The sequence below is a fragment of the Penicillium hispanicum genome (genome assembly GCF_028827665.1).
Source record: "Penicillium hispanicum strain IBT 35686 chromosome Unknown utg000008l_segment0_segment0, whole genome shotgun sequence".
NCBI lineage: Eukaryota > Fungi > Ascomycota > Eurotiomycetes > Eurotiales > Aspergillaceae > Penicillium > Penicillium hispanicum.
Genome location: NW_026623200.1, coordinates 3078798 through 3100121, shown reverse-complemented (window position 1 = coordinate 3100121; position 21324 = coordinate 3078798). Strand labels below are relative to the sequence as shown.

Sequence of the window (21324 nt, the reverse complement as noted above, 5' to 3'; positions counted from 1 at the left end):
ACTAGGGGAAAGAGGCATGATCTTCTTCATTATGGGCGGTATGCGTGCTAACGAGGAAACTGTCTCTAGGACTGGACGCAGTGTTGGCATAACCAACAGTGACCAAAGGATACCTTGTAATATCGACCGAACTCAATATGTACTATCGCAGTCACAAACAAGCCCTCCCAAAGGCGAAATTCTCCTTCCTTAGAAACATCGCAAATAGCACCACTGCGTAACTCTTTGGGGTTACAAGAACACGAACAGAAAGCCCAATCGCAATGCAAAACACATCTCACCCCTTCGTTGAGCACTGCAGCGAACGCCACGTCATCCAATAGTGCGGACGTCTCCAGGTCTCTGCTTGACAGCCACCATCGTGAGGGTGAACATCTGCAACCTCGCCCGTGCAGCCCGTCGCATTCGAGTATGCCTCGCAGGTAGCACCCGTCAGAACCCACGACCAGATCTTGATATCTGGGCTAGAAGCACAGTCGCTCGACGTGAACCCTCCATCGGTGAAGTAAATGCAAGAAACCCCCGAGCCGGTGTCCTCTGTGCTCAGACCGCCGTGAATATCAACGCATTTGGAGTCGTCTGTACTGTAGCCCTCCAGCACGTAATAGTCTCCGTCACAGTTTAGGCCGGTGTATGCTGCGAGCGACCAATCTGGAGATTTACTTGATGAGGTTGTTGCTTTGGCTTTGGCAGTTGTTTCCGCCTTGGTGGTGGTCTCGGCCTTTGTTGTAGTTTCAGCTTTGGAAGTCGTCTCGTCTTTGGTTGTAGTCTTGGCCTCGATGGTCTTCTCTGCTTTCGTGGTGGTGGGTTCAGCTGTGTGTTTGACTTCGGTCGTAGTCTTGTCTTTGGACGTGGTCTTCGTCTCGGCCTCTGTTGTCTCCTTTGCAGTAGTCTTGGTTGCTTCAGCGGTGGTTTTATCAGTCGACTTCGCTCCACAACCGGAGATACAGCTGTCTGAAAGACAGACGTCGGAGCCACTGGCACAATCTCCTTGTACCGAGCACTGGGCGTATAGTCAGTTGATTTCGAGACACAGATAAGATGGCAAGTCTTACGCATTCACCCGAGGGACATGGATTCAGAGATGAAAGAATGGCATAGTTGCTCGGCCGGGCGGTCCCAGGCACTTGAGGACCACAAGTTGCATGTGGAAGGGCAACTGGCATCGGAGGCTCGCCGGAGCTGAGACAGATGAAATCGCCCTGTTGGATATTGCCGCAGCCTTTCCAGCGCCAGTTGTCGGCGTTGTAACTGTCTATCTCGCGCGCCGTGATATCATACGCTTTGGCAATACTTTGACAAGTATCGGTGCGCTGCACGGTGTAGTTGTAGCACAAGCCATCACTACCTGGCGTAGGTGGAAGATTGGATGTGGCCCGGTTGATCAATGAGCGATGGGTGGTTGTATGTTGCGGAGGATCGTCCTCAAGAGAGACCGCGGCCGCCGTCACTAAGAACAATTCACAGACGGTGAGAAGACGACGGATGCTCAGTCGAATAGTCCCCATCTTGGACTGCTTGAATTTGAGGGTCCCCTATCTAACCTCGGAAGTCTTTGACAGCAGTGATCAATCTTTATACTGCCATTCCGTTGAAGGTCCACACTGCTGCCAGATGCCAAGATTGAACAGCCTGTCGAGGCTGATCGTTCAAATGTGACATGATATAATTTGACGCCTTCTTTGTTCGTATCGAGCGTGAAGTTGATTCGACAAGAACGGCGATTGGGTAGTGACCAGGGCCCCCAAAACGATCAACAAAGAGCCCGGCCAGGGCTTCGCAGACCGCATCAACAATAGCTTTTCGCTAATATTGTTCTTGCCAGGGACACGCTGGGCTTGATATTGTCCTCTCCAGCCTTGTCAGGCTATGCCATGTTCGTGTGACAAGTGCATGGCTCGGTCTGCGACAAAACGCTTTGTCTAATGATCTGCAGGGTATTAAGTATAGATGGGCTCGGATGTTTTCTATCTTACTGGGTCTCTCACCTGTTTGATCCGCATTAACATTTGACAAGCTCTTTCAGACCCTAGACTTGCCACTGCCATGCTATGAGACCAGATATGACCTCCCCGACACAAGGAACCCGCAGCGACCCGATGACTGACTCCTAGGCTTCCTTGTCAATTGGAGTAGTTTACATGAACATCATTTCTATGGACATGGATAGACCCTGCGCCAATAATAATGCCACAGGATCCTCGCTAGCTTAGGGTTGTCTCCCTCAGTAGCACGCGCAGCCGCAGCAACCATGTCATTTATCCGAGTAAAGGGCGTAGCCTGCTCATCAAAGTATCCCAGTAGCATCGTGACCATGGGAGTATGACCAGCCCGCGCAGCTGTGACCAGCACAGACTCTCCATTCTCGGAAATCCTAAACAGATCGGCGCCTTTCTTCAATAGAAGCTTGGCAGCCTCTGCTCGCCCGGGATGTGAGACTCCAATCCCTGCGAGAAAATAGATGGGCTTCAAGCCTGTCCGCGGATCTTCCACTTCAGGGTCGGCCCCGTATGTCAGAAGGAGATCGACTGCTTTCTCGCAGTCTTTGTGCGGGTTGTCGTTGTCTAGCTTTGCTGCTAGGAATAGCAAACTTAAGGTCTCTGCTCTCTCGTCGCGATGAATAGTGGGATCAAACCCTGCATCCAACAACATTCTCATGATGCTGATGTCACCGAGCCGAGCTGCTAAGGACAACGCTTGGTGATGTTGCTGCTGATCGGGTTGGAGCTCGATATCCAGATGCTGAAGGGCCATCTTGAGAATGGCTTCCCCGCCATACACAGCACGCGGAACTAATGAATGGCAAGAGTCCCTGTCTCCGATTTCCAAGTGTCTTCTCAGTAGAAGCCGGATGATATGGTGCTTTGTATCTGAAGCAGATGGACAAGAAACTGCTCGATCGATAGCAGAAGGACAAAACGGAGGGTAAGGGCTGGCTCCTCTATCAAGCAGTAATTCCACAATCTCAGTATGCCCACGATCCACTGCCTGCAGCAGAGGAGGATACTCGCCCATCCTCAAGTCCGGATCCCCCAAGCCATCGAGATGCACGTCGTGCTCCAGAAGCATCTTTACAATACCGACGTGACCAGCCGCCGCCGCCACGCCCAAGCAACAGCTCAAACCGCCTTTCCATACTGCAGGGCTGACTTTATTCTTGGCCGCCAAGTCCGTCTCCAAAAGGCGCCACATCAGATCCTCCGAGCCACTGGTTGCCGCGGCTTTCATCAGACGGCCTATCGGGTGCTCGTACTCGTTCTCGATCACGTCGTCCACGTCGATCTGCGACCAGAATATCTGAACCATGCTGGACCGTCGCTTCTGCATCCTGGCAACTAAAGTGTAGATATCGTGCCTCGACCACCGCTCCTGAAAGAAGCCATTGGTAGGATTTAACTGCATCTGCACTTCGAACCCGTGTTCAAGAAGAAACTCGGCGAGCGGCACATTGTTGCTTAGCAGGGCCCTCGTCAGCGGCCCGCCGTCATCCTCGTCACATCCCGGACGAAGCGAGACGAGATCCATGCCAGCGTCAACGAAGATCTTCAGGACGTCAAGATCCTCCCTCGCCGCATGCGAAAACGCACAGCCGCCCGCGGCATCCGGGGAAAGAGGATCGCATCCCAGTTCCAGCAGCAGCTTGACCATCGGCACTTGGTGGGACAAGGTTGCCATCGACAATGGCTGCCTGGTGTTCCGTGCTAGGTGTTCGGACACCACAGATTGGCCGCTTTCGACTAGAAGCCGGACCACTGAGACTTGCCCGGTGGTTATTGCCCAGGGGAGGGGATACCCGGGGCGTCCTCCTTTGAACCAGAGCCCGCGTCTAGGGGTGGAGTCGAGCCCGTGCTCCAGGTAGATGCGGACGATATCGACATGCCCCTGAGTGGCCGCCAGGGTCATTGGATGCCATGATCGTGGACTGTTGATGGAAGGGGAAAGGCCAGCTTGAAACAGTCTGCGCAGACAGAGGGCTTTTCCGTGCTGGGCCGCCCAGTCGAGCACGGTGTGTCGAGGTCTTTGTCCCAGGGGCAACTGGAATTTCTCATGGAGATCTTCACAGAAGCCGTGGTAGAGTTCGTCATTCAGGAGAGAATAGAAGCGACGATTGGTGTTCACGAGTGCATTGATATCGCTCCAATATGTCACATGGTCTGTTATTGCCAGCAAGATCTCCGCCGGGAGGCTGGAAAGCTGCGGCATGATGGAGGTGTGGGATGCAAGCGTGAAGTTTGTTTTCTGCTTCGAACTGTGCAATTGGTATCCTAGTCGAGACTCTGATGTGGTCCCCGCTCACATCGCTGCCCCGACACAGCCCCAAGATCGGCGACGGTGCCTACATGCAAATGAATCCAAAATGAACGAGAACTAGTGTGCATGCCGTCTATTTGGGAACATGTCGAGTTATATACAAACTGGCTATCCTCTCCCAGGAGATTAGGCCAAGGCCAAAGGAAAAGCAAATAGAGAGCCCCAAACACAACAAGCCCGATGCAAGAGTTCCGACCCAGCCCTAAGTCGGAAACCACCAAGTGGTGCTTTTCTGTATACCAAAGATCCATAGTGTATGACGGCTTCTCTTTTTTACGTTCTTCGTGGTCAAGTGTTTGTGATGAAGGACTGGGTGGGAGTCATGGGGTCATGTATAAGGAGGACAGAACTTGAAACAAAACCAAAAGAGGGGAAAGGGTATCAACACCGTGACACATGCTGAGATGATATCGAGAAAGGACTAATGGCCAAAAGAAGAAAGGGAGATGGTAGATATGAGAAAAATTGAAAAAGAAAAGAGGAGCGTCGACATCATGAGCACATAGAGAGTAGAGGGATGCGAGGGACAATCATAGCCGATATAGGGCTAGCAGAAGCTGCCTAAGCGGAGGCGGCTGGGGATCAGAATGCATTTCGGAGGTCCTCATGCGAGTGGTTTTGGGATTGCTCACGCTCTTTGGCCTTGCGCCGCGAAGGAGCAGGAACAAAGTCGAAGAAACGGTATTTGCTGGAGGTCTCCTTGGTGACACTGGCCCGGCGAGCCACCTTGGAGCTATCAGAGTACTCGAGCGAGTACGTCGAGGAATTCTTGGAGCTGCCGGTACTATCTCGGGTGTCGGACCATCGGGGTAGCGAGAAAGGTATGCGGCTGTGGTCCCATGTAGCGGACGACGAGCTGGGAGGCGTATCGTCCTCATGATCAGGAGCATAATCTGTTGACCGGCGAGGCATGGCAGGCCGCGACGCAAAGAACCCGATTGAACCGCGATGCCCTGCTGAGGTGGTCGCTGCAGCGGAGACTGAAATGGATCCTGTGGAAGTGGACGACTCCGGCGCGGGGGTAGCTGGCTTGCTCGAGCTCTCATCGTAGAAAGTCACGGCTCGTTCCATTGAGTCCACAAGTTCCTCCCACTTGACCTCTAAATTTCCACTTGGTCGCTCTGCTAGCTCGGCCTCATCCAGACAATCCTCGGTACGTTCTTGCAGGTTGAGGGCTAACTCATGGAATTTGCCCAGGAACGGATCGATCTCTTCCAGTTCAGAGAGTCGTTCCGGAACCACTTCGAGCCAGACACGGATTAGATTGGCAAATGATCGGCCTTGGTCAATCAGGAATGGCAAACTGGGGAAGCCTTCGCGCGAGGTCGCTGGCAAGCGGCTAAGAATCTGTAGAGGGGTGGTGTAGGATGGCGTAGGAATCGGAGCTGGCAGATGTGCGGGAATGTCGCAGATTTTGTCGACAAAGGTTTTGAACTCAGTGCGGTTTCCGACCAAGAATTTGTTCATAGGCTCCATCCATGGTTCTTTGTTGCCGAAGGTCGTCATATTGGCTAGTCCTTGTAGGGCCTTCGCAATGAGGGTTAGAGTGCGCTGGGCGCGAGGGCGAGGGTGATCTGCCATGACATCAGGATATGAACAGCGTCAACAGGGGTTGCTTTTGGATCGTCTTTTACCTTTCAAAAGCCCAAACAGCTTAGGGTTGAGAATAGCCGGGCAAAAGAACCGCAGGAACAGAAAGCCAGAAACACTGCTGTAGGTCACAGAGCGAAGAAAATCACCATAGCGATCATCCGCACATGCCCTGACATGCCGGAAAATTAGCCTTAGTTCTGAAGGACAACGCGACCACGATGATGCGATCGACTTCCAAACGGAATTCGTAAGGTGGATGAGGTTACGCCAGTTGCGGTCAAGATCCTCTGCGCGTGGAACTCGAGCCGGATCCACTTCACATTCTGGATCGCTCTCATCGATCTCACGTAGTCGATCTCCAATCGTCTCTTCTAAATACTCCTTTCCAAGTCGGCGCATGTGCAAATCAAGGGCCTTGGTTAGCAGGGAGTTACCACGGAAGAGGAGGTTCGCTTCCACGGTGGCTGTCCTTCCCATGTCTCTCACAAGGACGTTACGATCCTGACCTCCCTCGCGGGAGTCATTGGAATGAATCCTAGTCGTATATCGTAGATGACTGGCGGTGGATTCTTTGTGTACTCCATCAATCTCGTCCTCGACTAGCGCAGAGATCCAATCCACCGTCGACCCGGCGACTTGGTAGATGTTCAAAAGCATCTCAGCCAGTTGGGTCAATTCCGAGGACATGACTTGGGCCATGTTGATGGTCAGACCGTTGGTGAACTGTTGCAGAAGATCTGACATCGGCGCGTATTCTTCTGAGATAAGAACCACAGTCTCTTCCAACCGCGCTTTCATGAACATCTCGCCCACTGCTTGATCCTGATCATCTAGGATAGGCCACCACTTTTCCTCATCCACGCCGGGATCTAGTTCATCGAGTCGTAGATCTACCCGCCCGAAAATCGCGTCATTGGTAGAAACCTCGATCTCGTCTAGCATATTCACCGCATTGATTCCTTGAGCGGACGCACTTTGTGCGATGAGTGTCCAGTCTCGCTGCGTGTTGAGTGTCTTGACCAGAATCGAGGCTTGGCACAGGACTGGCGGCAGATCATTGAAGGTGAACTCTTCTCTCCAGAAAGGATTCGTGGTGCGATATTTCACGGCAGTCTTTGCACGGATCTCGCCATCCAAGAGGACCTCCGTGTAGTAGTCGCTTACTATGGGTGGAGATCGAGTAGAATGACCATGGGCTCTGGGCTTGTTCCGCCTCCGCGGAGTTTCCTCTTCCTTCGCCCGAGAAAGCTTAGCTTCTGTAATCCTCAGATTGAGAATCCTCTCGATCCGAAACATGCCTCTGGTTGGATAATCGTTGGCCTCTGGTGTTTTGTTTAGATCGTCATCCTCGCCGGATGAGGCTTCGGGCCCGTAAAGTTCTGGAATCGTGAATGCACGCAACAGGACGAACCAGACCTCGAAGAGCACACGACTCTCAAGGGAGAGATATATGGGACGCATTGCTGGATCGGCCACGGGGTGGGCCGTATATTGTGGGTATATAGCAATACAAAACTCGTCATCCAAAACCGAGGGATCCAATTGCTGGATGGCACAACGTGATAATTGGGAAAGGTGGATGCACCCCACGAGAGATACATCAGTCTCGGTAAGAAGCTTGAAGAAGCCATTCTCCTGCAGTGTACAGCTCACGCGCTGCCACGAGGAAGACTGGGCTCTTGACTGTCGATATGTGGACATGCGACGAGAGGATACTGGTGGAATTCCAGCGGCGGACGCTTTGTCCCACAGCAGCATTTTTCCAACTTTGATGATGGCGGCATCCTTTTGAGTGACACTCTCTGAGTTTCGCCGCCGCTCCGGTATCCGTCGGTCCCCAATGACCACCGATTGAGGCTTTGTCATTTTGTTCTGGACACCTTTGGGTCGAATAGGCTGCCAACAAAGCAGGGCTGCGAGCCACGAGTCGAACGTCTCGTTCACATGGGGTCGTAGTTGAATACCAAGTCCAGATGTGGACGTATGCACGGTCAAGTATGTGGTTTGGAATTCTGCGTCGAACAAAGTCCGAACTCGACAGCCACGTAGGTCGGGAATCAGCGTCTTGGCCAATGCTGGTTCCCCTTTGGCCTGATATATTAAACTGCCGGTGGCAACGTTGATCGCGCAGTATCCAGATGTCCAGGAGTTCGCTGCCCACGAATGGCTAGATGTCGTCCGAAATGATAGAATTCCATGCATTCTCCCGCAAGTGGTTTTCATCAATTGCAAAATCTTCGCCGCGTCGGTATTCGAAAGGGGTGACGAGAAGGCGGCTTGCGATTTAGTGCTCGTAGTAACCCGACCGTTACCGGGTGATTTGTTGAGTTGGTGACGAGTGACAGCCTGACCAAAATGGCTTGGCGGGTGTATTGACGGGAAACCGATGGAAGAAGTTGTTTCCTCTACCACTTTGGTTTCGTTTGTCTTGGGCTGGGAGGAGCTGGCGGCATTGACGGATCCGATTCTGGTGCGCGTCTTATAGGTAGTGGAAGTCACTTCACCCCGGTCGCTCCTCTGTTCTTCCAACGTCGCCGTCCGTGATCGTGTACGCAGGCTCCTCCCGTCTGTCGGTGTGTCTTCCTCGCCTCGTTCGAAAGTTCGCGATCGCATCGTGGTGCGCGGTGAAGGTGCACTGTGCTGGGTGAGATACTCAGCATCCGACAAGGGTGAATGTGACTCCGGGGTCACTGTGCGAATTCCCGTGTCTCGGAAACTGTCAGGATAGATCATGCCGTGACGATCCCTGGATGATGACTTCTTGCTCGCTCGCCGTTCCACGGGACGGCTATATAAGGCCTGGTGCATCGAGCTCCGTTTATACCCATTTGGGTTATCGGACTCCATCCTGCTCTGGTCGTCGCTCTTTCAGAGCGGACGAGAGTGCAATGGAGGAGGGGGCCCGTAGGAGATGAGGGTGATTACCGACCCGAGACAACCTCAAAACAACGTCGGCAAGGGTACCGTGCCCGGGATATTCTGCTCAGCGGCACGAGAAAGATTGAGAGTCGCTTGTGTCCAGGCACTTGCTAGAAGAACACATGGAGTCCAGGGGGAGGAAAGGGGTCGAACTCGTACATTCGGTCGAGACGGCGGGATCGACGAGACAACAAAGGGAGGCGCGGGTCACCGTCGTTTGTGCGAGAGAGGCAGGGTCTAGCGAATAAGATGAGCGTACACTCCTTCAGCCGGTCGATGGCGACGATGTCGCTGACGAGGTGTTAGTTAGACCGAGACAGCCCAGAGCAATGATCGCCTGGGGCGGGCGTGATATCATTATTGTGGTGGGAGAGGGGAGTCGAGGAAGAGGGGAACGCCGAGGGAGGCGAGGGTGATGGGAAGGAAGACACTTACACACGCCTTCATCAGTCCCTTTTGAAATTGGCAAGGTCTGGTGTGTGTATTGCCGGGGGGTGGCTGAGGATGGAAGGAGTCTTCGTTTGAAGCGGGTTTGTGTGTGTGCGTCCGGTGTTTTGCAGATCCCCCAGCTACGGTAGCCGCTTGAAGGGCAGGATGGGCCACCGGCAGGCAAGTCAACGGGTCCTGTCCTCGGGGGCTCCCGATTGCAAAGACGCTGGGAGGTGTCGTGGAGGCGATTCGCGGTGAAGTTGGAGTTGGCTTAAGGGAAAGGGAGAGGGGAGAGGGGAGAGGGGGGTGTGGATAACGGAAGCTGAGGTGTATCAGGAGAAATCAACCACCAACTCTATGCAGGATCTTATTGCGATCGCAGTCGCATTGACCGTAATTCCGTTGGCTCCAACGGCCAATTTCTCTATATCGGCTTCAGCTCGGCATCGATTGTTCTCGATTATTATCTGGTCCCTATTATTATTTTTCTACCTGACTTCCAGGGGGCGACGGCCGATCGTCGTTGGCCCGTTCGTCCACGGCCTAGCGGAATCCCGCTTGCATCGCTCCTCTCCAGGTACAACGGAGCCGACAGGAGGGCGATCCAACGATTGCAACGCCTACACGCCTCGTTCTGCATGCCCTTTACCCGAAAATACCGAGAGCGCAGCACATCCAATCGGGACGGATAGACCGTCGCGCTACAGCAGTGAAAGTAAATAGGACGCAAGATTCTCTTTTCCTTGCCTAACCTAGCGTCCTCACCGGCTCCGGCCCCCCTTTTTCCTCGTTCGAATTGAGCTGAAACCACGATCCTTGTGGGAGCCGTGTGCAGGACGGGAGTCGTGGTGCTCCATTATTCATTATTGCGTGGCACCTCTGGGCTTTTTAGGGGGTGGGAATTGGGCGCGGCTTGGGGCGAATCGGCCTGAATCATGAGCGAGGGCCAAGCACGAAGGACATGATCCAAATGTCGATCAGACCCTCTTTCTGTAGGCGACAGAAATCCCCGTTAACTCCCTCTAGATATGTACCGTCAACTGCAGGACGAAGTATGTACACCGGCCAGGTGTACCCCCCCAATGCGCTGTAAGCATCGGAAGTACAACGCATGCATGTACTGCCCGTCAGAAAGGTACCTAATCTCTAATCTCTAATTGTACTCGCTCCTATCTGTTATCCGTGGTCAGTTCGGAGTCGAGAAAAAAAGGGGGAGAATCATCATCATTGCCCACTATTGGACTCCGTAATCGGTTTACTTCGTATCCGCTGCCCTATACCGTGATGGGGCCGTGTCATCATCTCAACCTCGCCAAATCGTGATGTCCGACCGCAAGATGTCTCCTACTAAATCAAGGTTGAGGAGGGAAATCCCCGAGAGTGGAGCCGGGGGGGAGGAATTTCTCGTCGCAATCTCTTTGTTCAGGGTAATAGGCAACTCGGGGAGTGAAATCTGCACCCAGGGAGTCACCTTGGTGCTGGGCAACAATGAACAACCCTGGTTCGTCCTCTCCCAGTCTGGCGGAAATTCTAGAAGTCGCCCTGCCGCTGCGCAAGCCGAAGGAAGAACGAAGGATGAAGAGGATGCGGACGAAGTGATTGGATTGCGGCCGAAGGGTGGAGGCGTCTTGCCCATTTGGGATGTCACGACCCCGCACGATCCATGCTGACCTAAGCTGCCACCTGACTCACGAGGTCCTGTCAAAAAGAGGAAGGTATTGACACCTTGATTTGCTGGCAGCAACAAGCTCGCACCGGAGACGGCCGCAGGCAGAAACAGGCACCCACTTATGTCATAACGAGCGCCTATCACCCTGGAGCTCGTCGTGCGGGTGACTCTCCGGGACCTCTTCACGCGGACCGGATCAGATGCGTCGGATCGCCCCCTCAAACACTCGAGTGACGCCGCGCAGGGGAGGAAACTTTTGAACCCGCCTTGCTTTTTCGTTGATTGCAGATGCGGTTGTTCATGCGAGACCGAGCTGCTGCTGCGAGACCTCCTCCGCACGCCTTCTTGACGATACTCAGCTTGAACTTATCAGCCGTGGAAATGAACCCTTAGTGTGGGCCAGATCAGCTTCAGTCTGATATACGATGATGTCCTCAAATATTCTCTCGCGCTTCCTGCCCCCCACAGACTCGCCATCGGTCTACGAAGCCATCCGGGAACACGACGCCGGCTCCGATTCCTCCGATGTCGAAGAGCGCGCGGGCCTGGCCCCGGGCCACAACCAGGATCCTTTCAGCGACCGTGACCTGGAGAATGCACTGGCGGATGCAAGGAATAGCCAAACCTCCAGCCCGGCCGCGGCTTTACTAGGTCAACGACCGTTGCCGCAGGCTGTCCATCGCCATGGCTCTCCATCCGTGTCACGCCGTCGCAAACCCTCCAGGCCACGATGGACAGCGCAGGTGTCACCCCAAGGCTATGAGCTGGATGATCGGGATGAGGATGTCCCTGAGTCGCTACTGGTGGAGGGGCACGATGATGAAGATCTGAAGTCACGTCTGCCTCCCCCACCGCAGATGATGCCTAGCCGCTCCAGAACCCCGAGTCCCCCACCATCCCCTTATCCCAACCGACCTCGCTGGGAGACAAACCGTACCCCCCGGTCGCAAGATAGCGATGGTGGTCACCCCTGGGGGCGTTGGTTAGCGGGGCAACATCCCAGTCTAGCTAACACGGACCCAAAGAGGAAAGCCATGTGGCGGTGGGCAAATGTGGAGGATCTGGACAATTTCTTAAAGGACGTATACACCTACTTTCTCGGGAACGGATTTTGGTCCATTCTACTGAGCCGAACCTTGAACCTGCTGTATGCCACCACTGGGCTGTATTTGATTACGATGGAGCCAACCCGCTGACTACATATAGAACCTTTGCATTCGTGGTGGGATTTACGACGTTCTTGACCAATTGCGTGGACTACCACAAGGTTCGGGGCAGCAAGGCTCTTCAAGAAATCCTCGTGCCCCAGTGCACGAACAAGATGTCCGGGTCGGCTACGTTTCTACTCTGGCTATTCAGCTTTTTCTGGATAGGAAAGCTCTTTCAATACCTGCTGGACATCCGTAGACTCAATCATATGCATGATTTCTATTACTTCCTCCTCGGTGTCTCTGATGCCGAAGTCCAGACGATCTCCTGGCAGGAGGTGGTCAGCCGATTGATGACGCTGCGAGATGCTAATCCGGCCACCGCAGCCGCAGTCTCGGCCAAGCATCGAAGATTCCTGGGCAGTCAGTCGAAGCAGCGAATGGATGCCCACGACATTGCCAATCGACTGATGCGCAAGGAAAATTACATGATTGCCTTGGTCAACAAGGACATTTTGGACTTGACTCTACCCATTCCATTTCTCAGGAATCGCCAGTTATTCTCTCGAACGCTAGAGTGGAACCTCAATCTGTGCATCATGGACTATGTTTTTAACGAGCAAGGACAGTTGCGCACGCTGTTTCTCAAGGATACTCACCGACGAGCACTGAGTGACGGTCTCCGCCGCCGCTTTATTTTCGCTGGCGTCATGAATATCTTTGTCGCACCCTTCATCGTCGTGTACTTCATGATGCATTACTTCTTCCGATATTTCAACGAGTTCAAGAAGAACCCGTCGCAGATCGGATCACGCCAATATACTCCGCTGGCGGAATGGAAATTTCGCGAGTTCAATGAGCTCTGGCATTTGTTTGAGCGACGCATCAACATGTCCTATCCTTTTGCCAGTCGTTACATTGATCAGTTCCCGAAGGATAAGACCGTCCAGGTCGCTCGATTCGTTGCCTTCATCTCTGGTGCCCTGGCCTCGGTCCTTGCTCTTGCGTCGGTGGTAGATCCAGAGCTATTTCTCGGGTTCGAGATCACTCCTGATCGCACAGTTCTTTTCTATTTGGGTATCTTCGGTACCGTGTGGGCCTTCGCTCGGGGACTGGCACCCGAAGAGACCGACGTGTTTGACCCGGAATATGCACTTCTGGAGTTGATCGATTTCACCCACTACTTCCCTTCAACCTGGAAAGGGCGGCTGCATAGTGATGATGTGCGCAAGGAATTTGCCATCCTTTATCAGCTCAAGATCGTGATCTTTTTGGAGGAAATCCTGAGTATGATCTTCACGCCGTTCGTGCTCTGGTTCAGCCTCCCCAAATGTAGCGATCGGCTGATTGATTTCTTCCGAGAATTTACGGTTCATGTGGATGGTGTGGGCTATCTCTGTTCATTTGCGGTGTTTGACTTCAAGAAGGGCACAAACGTCCTGTCCCAAGGCCGACGAGACACGGACAAGCAGGATTTGCGAGCAGACTACTTCTCCACCAAGGATGGCAAGATGCTTGCATCCTACTATGGATTCTTAGATCACTACGGCACAGCTAACCACCAGCCCGCTGGTCGAAGAGCCTTCCACCCCCCACCAAACTTGCCTACGCTGGGATCTCCCTCTGTAGTGGAGTTGGGGGAGCATTTGCCACGGCCAGGACCTCCATCCGGTGGCGGCTTTGGCCAATCTATCGTTGGTGGCTCCCGATTCAGACCCATACCAACAGGTGATGCCCGCTCAACAGCCCCATCCATGCTTCTGGATCCCCACCATCAGCCGTCCACGTCTGGCTTCCGACCTGCAGCGCGAACCGTTCCTTACCAGCGCTCTCGGCTTGCGCGGCCACAGCATCCTCTATCGGACCCTACCGATGATGAGGGGTCTCATTCACACGAGACCCGCGACTTTGCAGCCCGAACGCCGGGACATCCTGCGGGAGCCTCGAGCGATAGCAACCTCGGCGACTCGTGGCGCATGAACCCGCTGGGGAAGGATGAGGAGGATGCCGATGAGGGGGAGGGCGAGAACCTGGAAGCTATCGCCGGCGGTGCAGGGGTGTTGGGCCTTATTCAACAGTTCCAAAAGGCCAACACGGACGGCCGGCGCACCACGGTGGGAATATAGGGGGGGAGTGTGCCATTCCTTGGAGGACAAGGCTTCTCTCGAGTCCACTGTGGACTTTCCTACATACTTACATAGGATGTATGCCTCTGGCATGACCTGCTTTATCTGGCGTTTCGGGCCTGAACTAGCTTATTTGTTTGTCTTTATTTGGAGACATGCCTACCTCGGTAGTGCCTGTCAATAGCCTATACCGCTAGCAAATCATGATGCTCTCACAGCGCCATCGCAAGCACGATCCATGGATGCTATATCTTGCCTTTCATCGACCAGACGTCGAGATCCGCACAATCGGCAACCCTATTTGAGTCATATGGGGGCCGGCATTACCCGGAGGCGTAGTGATTGTCGATCTCTCCGCACCCTTGCTGATCCTCCGATCCAGGGGAAAGCCTACCCCGAGTCAGCCACCAGTGGAGTATATGCATGCATACACGTCTCGAGCGCTGGACTGTTCAACCGGAAATGGAAATTACAGGCCAAAGTCGCGTCTTCCTTTGTATGACCTCGGCGCTTCTGTTGATTGGGCCACATCCCGGCGGGGAACAGGACGCTCTGAATCCGCCCAATTTCCCCATTCTTCAAGTTCCACCAGTCGCAGCTGGGCACAACTTGGCAGTCTTGGTTCTGGCCCAGAACCCTGAAAGAAGGAAGCAACGCGAGAGAGGGACTGGCCGTGATGGACCGGAGGGTGGTGGTGTCTCTTTTGGCCCCAATTCCACCCCCCTACCCAGCACGACCATAAATGGAGAACCAAAAAAGAAACATGTGCTCCACTGCCGCCGGCGCCTACGCTAAGAGCAACAGGAGCCCTAGCAGCACTTAGTTTTGGACAGACAGGGTAATACTGCGGCACTATGTAAACGCGAGCAGTGGTGTAGCACCCGGTCCAGGTTCCTGATTGATCACATGTGGATCGCTTCGCGCATGGGAGGACTGCAAGTCGCGTGACGGCGTGGCTATTTCGAACTTCTTTCGCTCTGGAAACTCTCCTGCGCTTCCATCCTTTCCTGGCCTGTTCTGTTGGTTTGGAGCAACCGTCATGTTACGTGTCCGCCGCTACCGCGTACTTATCATCTTCGCCGCGGCCTTTCTCTTTACGTTCCTTCATTTCTCCCGGTCGCGCGATTGGGACAATACCGGTGTCGAGTCGTCCTCGGGGATAGTTCTCTCGCCGCCAGCTGCTCCTACCCCTCCAGCCTCGAATGCACGCCCGGACTCGAAGCCCGATGTGCCACATTCAGATGGTGGCCGGGTTGCCCCCGCCGTGCCGGACTATAGCTCGCATGGATCTGGCTCCAGCCTGGACAAGATAAACCCAATTGGCGTACCGGGTGCTGCGCCCAAGGAAGATGGGAAGACCACCTCACAGACCTTTAGCAATGATAAGCCGGGGAGCAACCCTGGAAAGATAGGCGGCGGAGACGATGCGAAAAGCACCGACACCAACAACGCAAAGCCATCGCCATCGCCATCGCCATCGCTATCTCCGGGTGCCGACCCCTCGGATTCGATTGTTTCACAGAATGATCCGTCCGTGATGGTCGAGGAGATCGACCCTGGCGGCGGGGGCAGAGCGGAGAGCAGCAGCCGCCACTCGGGAACCGTCACGCGATGGAAGAAGTTCCCTGAGCGGTTCCCCGTGCCTGCTGACAAGCTGATCAAGCTTCCAAGCGATCCGTCGAAGCCCATTCCTAAAATGCAGGCCAAATTTAAGGACGAGTCGATGACCGAAAAGCAGGAGCGGTTGCAGCAATTGAGCACGGTCAAGGCCGAGTTCAGGCGCGCGTGGAACGGGTATATAAAAGGAGCCATGGGCCACGATGAGCTGAAACCACTCTCGGGAAGATATGGGGACCCCTTCAATGGATGGGGCGCGACGCTGGTCGACGCGCTGGACACCTTATGGATCATGGATTTGAAGCAGGAATTTTCCGAGGCCGTGGATGCGGTTCAGAAGATCGATTTTACCACCTCTGCTCGAGATACCATTCCAGTTTTTGAGACTGCCATTCGATACCTTGGTGGGCTTCTTGGTGCCTACGACGTCTCGGGACAAAGGTATCCCGCCCTGTTGGAAAAGGCCCAGGAGCTCGCGGAGATCCTGATCGGCGCTTTTGACACGCCGAATCGCATGCCAGTCCTCTATTACCGTTGGGCACCGTGAGTTTTGGATCTTTCTCGCATGATCAAGATCGTGCAACTGCTAACAACATGCCCAGTGAGCGTGTCAATCGGCCCCACCGAGCGTCAAAAGGTGCTTCCCTGGCAGAGATTGGATCTCTCTCTTTGGAGTTCACCCGATTGGCCCAATTGACCAAAAAGGACAAGTACTATGATGCCATTGCTCGCATCACGAATGACTTGGAGAAACTGCAAGATTCAAGCGATATTCCGGGTCTGTGGCCCATCCGCCTCAATGCACAGGGTTGTGCCAAGCGTCAGTCAGTCCGCGAATTGGCACCTTCAGCCCGAGGCGAGAGTCCGCAAGATCAAACACCCACGATCAAGGAACCCCCTACCAATTCGCTGACCCCCAGATCCGCTGCTGTGCCTACCGACCTGGAAAGCTATCTGAAGTCGGTATCTCGGGACACACTCGTTGACTCGGTACAAACCAAATCTACTACTGAAGATAAGAACGAAAAGTGCGACGGTGGCTTGATGCTCCCGGTCTCACCTCGTGACAACAAATATACTATGGGAGCGCTAGCTGACTCGGCCTACGAATACTTGCCGAAGGAGCATCTCTTGCTGGGCGGTGTGACCGATCAGTACCGATCCATGTACAAGAAGGCCATTGACGCCGCTCGCAGCCGCCTTCTCTTCCGACCCATGATAAAGGACGAACGCGATATCCGCTTCATGGCATCCACAGCCTCCAATCCTTCGACATTAAACTATGAAGGTGCTCATCTAACATGCTTTGTTGGAGGGATGGTAGCTGTGGGAGCGAAGGCCTTTGGCATCGAAGCCGACATGGATCTCGCCCACAAATTGACCGATGGATGCGTATGGGCGTATGAGATAACCAACACTGGAATCATGCCCGAGAATTTCCAAGTCATGCCTTGTAGCAAGGAACGGTCCTGCGAGTGGGATGACGCACGCTATGAGGAGGCAATGAAGCGCTACGACAACCCTGGGGGTATTGGGAGTGTATCTTATTCGCGTACTAGCGATGATTACGACCAGCGTGTGAAGCCGAGGACAGACGGCAACCAGACTCAGGAGTCCAATGAGAACAGCAAGACGGTGCCCTTGACCATGCCGGGATCATTGAATCCTCACGACAATGACCCACTATCCAAGCGCGATGCCGTCAGCGCCGGACGAGACGACACATCAAATAACCCGGCAGTTCCCAGACCCTCGCTCTCGAGCAGTGCTCTTGCAAGTGACAACATGGAGAACCGCGATGCGCCTCCTCGTCTGTCTCGACAACCAGGAGTGCAGCCAGAGCGCAACTCTCGCCCCCCCGTGGGCATGACGAGTGTCAGTTCACCAGAGTATCTCCTTCGACCCGAAGCTATCGAGTCTGTCTTCATCATGTTCCGCCTAACAGGCGATTACTACTGGCGGCGCAAGGGCTGGAAGATGTTCGAGGCGATTTCCAAGTATACCCGAACCGACCTGGCCAACGCGGTCATCAACGATGTGACGTCCCAGAGACCCATGCAAAAAGACACAATGGAGTCTTTCTGGCTGGCGGAGACGCTGAAGTACTTCTATCTGCTCTTCAGCGACCCCAGCGTTGTGGACTTGGATAAATTTGTCCTGTGAGTAACTGACAGCCCTGTGGACTGTATCTGCTGGATTCTTAACTGACTATCTTCGCTAGGAACACCGAGGCGCACCCTTTCCAGCGCCCGACTTGATCATGACGATGGCCGTTAGTTTAAAGCCCTTTCTTTAGGGAATTGTCTTCCATAGTGATACCATAAAATTCGAAATTGCATATATCTGTTCCGTCTGATGTTCACCCGTTAATCATGATCTGTGGTGTGCATACTTCGTAGAAGAATCCGCAGTGCAACAGTAGCGTGGCCCGCAGTGGGCACAGAATCCCCCCGCCTCCAACCCATTCCGCATCTCCAACCTCCTCATACAAAGGACGGGATGAGTGTTCTGACACGCCACCCCCGAAGACGCAGATCGAGCTCGGTGGGAAATGGAGCCCGAGGTCTCGGAGCCTGAAACGTTCTGGAATGGTGAGTGGTAGAGCACCAGCTTGCAGCGCTGGCAACCCGGCCTTGCTTTTTCGGCGTGGTGGACGATCCCATGCGACAGACGCCCCGTTAACACATAGACCAGAACTCCAAGCGATCGTCTCCAAGCCGTGCCTCTCCGAAGACCTCATCGATGACGCGCTGCGGGCGTATTTGAGCCTCACGACCCAGTACAAAGGTGACACATTGCCCTCGTCCTTTGCCTGCGCCGGTGTCTGTTCCGCGGTTTCTTACTGCCGGCGCCGCTACGTCGTCTCTCCAACTTCGCCTTGTCAGAGACCGCGGCTAATTCCCCGCTTATATTTGCCTTGGACAGATGAAATTCTCCAATCCGAATACGATATCTCGCGCTGCTCATACCAGCTTTTCGCATCGAGCATCTTCGCCGCTCACGCAGATTATGTTCGCCGACAGATTATCTACGGTCTCTTGCAGGTACGACACCGCCCAATAGTTGGAATCCCACCATTACAGGGCTGATATGGACTATTTGCATCTAGGAGGATGATTTGAATACACTCCACTTTATCGCATCGTTCCTTCTGTTCGATGGCCGGCAGAATGAGGTGGCGCTGCAGATGATGAACGAGGAAGGCGCGTTCGCGCGTCTCCTGGAATTGATCCAGGCCTTGCGGAGGGATGATTCAGAGGGTGGGGCGGGTCTACACCGATTACTGATGGATTTGCTCTATGAGATGTCGCGAATTCAGCGGGTCAAGATTGAGGACTTGGGTAGGTCTCCCTCAGAGGAGCAAGACAGGCGGGGATTAACTGATGGTTCTTCTCTATATGTGCAGTACTCGTTGACGATGACTTTATTCGGTGTCTTTTTGACCTGATCGAGGGTCTGTCTTACGACGTTACCGATCCGTACCATTATCCTGTTATTCGGGTTCTGGTGAGTGTTGTCATGAGGTACTAGTAGCGGCAGAGGAGGGCTGACAGACCTTTGCAGCTTGTCTTGAATGAGCAGTTTATGATTTCAGCCCATGATCCACTTGATGAGCGGTCTTCCTCGAGTCACCTAACTAATAAGGTCATCAAGGTCTTGTCTGTGCACGGCAGTCTCTACAAAACCTTTGGTGAGAATATTATTCTGCTCATCAACCGTGAAGGTGTGTCCTGTATCTCAATTTCAACGGCTGGATTGATCGCTAATGAATTAACAGCGGAGACATCTCTGCAGCTGCTCACGCTGAAGCTGCTTTACCTTATTTTCACTACTCCAAGCACCTATGAATATTTCTTCACCAATGACCTGCACGTCCTAGTGGACATTCTGATCCGAAATCTGCTTGATCTGCCGGAGGAGGCGGCTGCTCTTCGACATACCTATCTGCGTGTCTTGTATCCTCTCTTGGCACATACACAACTACGGCAACCGCCGCACTACAAACGCGATGAGCTCAGGAAGCTGCTCAGCATCCTCGTTCGGGGTCAAGTGTCTTATGGGGATGAAACTGAGCAGGAAAAGATTCTGCATTTTGAAGAAGTCGACGAGACCACGCGACGTCTTGTCGCTCGGTGTGCAACGGTGGATTGGCTGCGCAATGTTGAGCAGCCCGACACGACGCCTGCTCAAGATACACCTACCCAGGCTGTCACAGCTACGATTGATACAGTTCTGGGCGAGACTATACAAGCGTCTCCAATTGATATCGGCGAGCCACTTGATGGGACGCACTCGCTATCTCGCGCCAGTACCATTTCCGACTCACCCGGTGCAGCATCACCTACACGCATGGACTCGCGTGGCTCGTCCGAGGCGCCGGATGGTCGGCGGAAGCTCAGTGCAGTCTCGCGGCTGGGTATGCACCTGGAGCCAGCCTCCTCGTCGTCTCTGAGTGTCCAAGCCGTCGCCGCGCAGCACGTGAAACCAGGCGTCATCACGCCGAGCCGCACAGATGGTCGCGCCACTACCGACCTCGTCACAGGGGCACCAAGCATCCGCCCACCGAAGATCAAGCCAGATCCGCCCAAGTCCCGTCGCTCGCGTGGCCGCCCTCGTGCTATTGACGATGACGAGCATTCAACTGGCACAAACAGCGACTACAACACCATCCCCGAAGGCGTGGAAATTAGTCCCACATCACATACAGCACCAACGCCCACCCCGACAGCTTCCTCCCCTCACGGCGCCCCTGGTGATCGCCGCAACTCCACGACCTCGCATCTCGCTCCCCCAGTCTTAGGGCCCGCCCGCCGCTCCGCATCAAACCCGCCCCCGGCGGTCCCTCCACCCCGTCGTTCTACCCAGACAACCCCGTCGTCCAGCCACCACCGACCCATAACCCCATCAGCCCTACACCCACCGGCACCAATCCAGACTGCGACAACAGTCCCCATTCCCGGCCGCCACGGCCAAAAACCCCTCCCGCCCAAGACCCGCCGCTGGGCCCGCGGCAAAGCGCAACACGCGCAGACCGACTCCATCGAAAGCGGCACCAGCGGCACCAGCAGCGCCAGTTTGCACAAAGGGGCGGAGGCCGAGACGGTCATCGATGCCGAGACTACTATGCCCCCGCCGCGCCAGCCAACTTCTCCCGACAGCGCGGTCCTCTCCGATCCATTCTCGCCCACATCACCTACCTCGCCGACGATACTGGTCTCTCCGACGGAAGCATCTGAGGAGCATGCAGGTCTTCCTGGCGGGACTGCGGGTGAGTCTGCACCTGTCAGCGTGGAGGAGGCGGTGCAGAACGTGTCGTTGCATTGAGGTAGGTGGGGTATATGTCTGCATACATTTACTACTTAGCACACTCCTAGCTCGAACCACGAGCGATGCTGGGTTGCATATCAGCGAGGTAGATAAGCGTGGGTTGCATGTTAGGGTTGTCCGTATGCATTAATTCTATGATTTTATGAGATAACATTGAAGCCGGAGTTGAGAGAAGACTTCAAGA

At 54.3% G+C, this 21324-nt stretch overlaps 7 protein-coding genes across 7 annotated transcripts; 4 read left to right on the top strand and 3 right to left on the bottom strand.

Annotated features, from left to right (window-relative positions):
* Nucleotides 1-277: 277 nt before the first annotated feature.
* Nucleotides 278-1508, bottom strand: N7459_009966 (LysM peptidoglycan-binding domain-containing protein; the record flags this gene model as incomplete). Its single annotated transcript, XM_056949134.1, has 2 exons — nt 278-1003; nt 1056-1508. 2 exons carry the CDS (start codon nt 1506-1508, stop codon nt 278-280), a joined length of 1179 nt encoding a protein of 392 aa, XP_056796359.1.
* A 646-nt stretch (nt 1509-2154) lies between these two features.
* On the bottom strand, nt 2155-4203 carry N7459_009965 (uncharacterized protein; the record flags this gene model as incomplete). Its single annotated transcript, XM_056949133.1, has 1 exon — nt 2155-4203. One exon carries the CDS (start codon nt 4201-4203, stop codon nt 2155-2157), a length of 2049 nt encoding a protein of 682 aa, XP_056796358.1.
* A 690-nt stretch (nt 4204-4893) lies between these two features.
* Nucleotides 4894-8751, bottom strand: N7459_009964 (GTPase-activating protein BUD2; the record flags this gene model as incomplete). The annotated part of the gene is made up of 2 exons (XM_056949132.1): nt 4894-5885; nt 5946-8751. 2 exons carry the CDS (start codon nt 8749-8751, stop codon nt 4894-4896), a joined length of 3798 nt encoding a protein of 1265 aa, XP_056796357.1.
* Nucleotides 8752-10574: 1823 nt separating this feature from the next.
* N7459_009963 (uncharacterized protein) lies at nt 10575-10922 on the top strand (the record flags this gene model as incomplete). Its single annotated transcript, XM_056949131.1, has 1 exon — nt 10575-10922. The coding sequence occupies one exon, from the start codon at nt 10575-10577 to the stop codon at nt 10920-10922; it is 348 nt and encodes a 115-aa protein (XP_056796356.1).
* A 424-nt stretch (nt 10923-11346) lies between these two features.
* On the top strand, nt 11347-14195 carry atgI (autophagy protein ATG9; the record flags this gene model as incomplete). Its single annotated transcript, XM_056949130.1, has 2 exons — nt 11347-12068; nt 12128-14195. 2 exons carry the CDS (start codon nt 11347-11349, stop codon nt 14193-14195), a joined length of 2790 nt encoding a protein of 929 aa, XP_056796355.1.
* Nucleotides 14196-15234: 1039 nt separating this feature from the next.
* N7459_009961 (class I alpha-mannosidase 1A) lies at nt 15235-18070 on the top strand (the record flags this gene model as incomplete). Its single annotated transcript, XM_056949129.1, has 3 exons — nt 15235-16355; nt 16415-17971; nt 18034-18070. The coding sequence occupies 3 exons, from the start codon at nt 15235-15237 to the stop codon at nt 18068-18070; spliced, it is 2715 nt and encodes a 904-aa protein (XP_056796354.1).
* Nucleotides 18071-18363: 293 nt separating this feature from the next.
* On the top strand, nt 18364-21137 carry N7459_009960 (DUF2013 domain-containing protein; the record flags this gene model as incomplete). The annotated part of the gene is made up of 5 exons (XM_056949128.1): nt 18364-18403; nt 18507-18856; nt 18922-19153; nt 19219-19319; nt 19377-21137. The coding sequence occupies 5 exons, from the start codon at nt 18364-18366 to the stop codon at nt 21135-21137; spliced, it is 2484 nt and encodes an 827-aa protein (XP_056796353.1).
* Nucleotides 21138-21324: the final 187 nt, after the last annotated feature.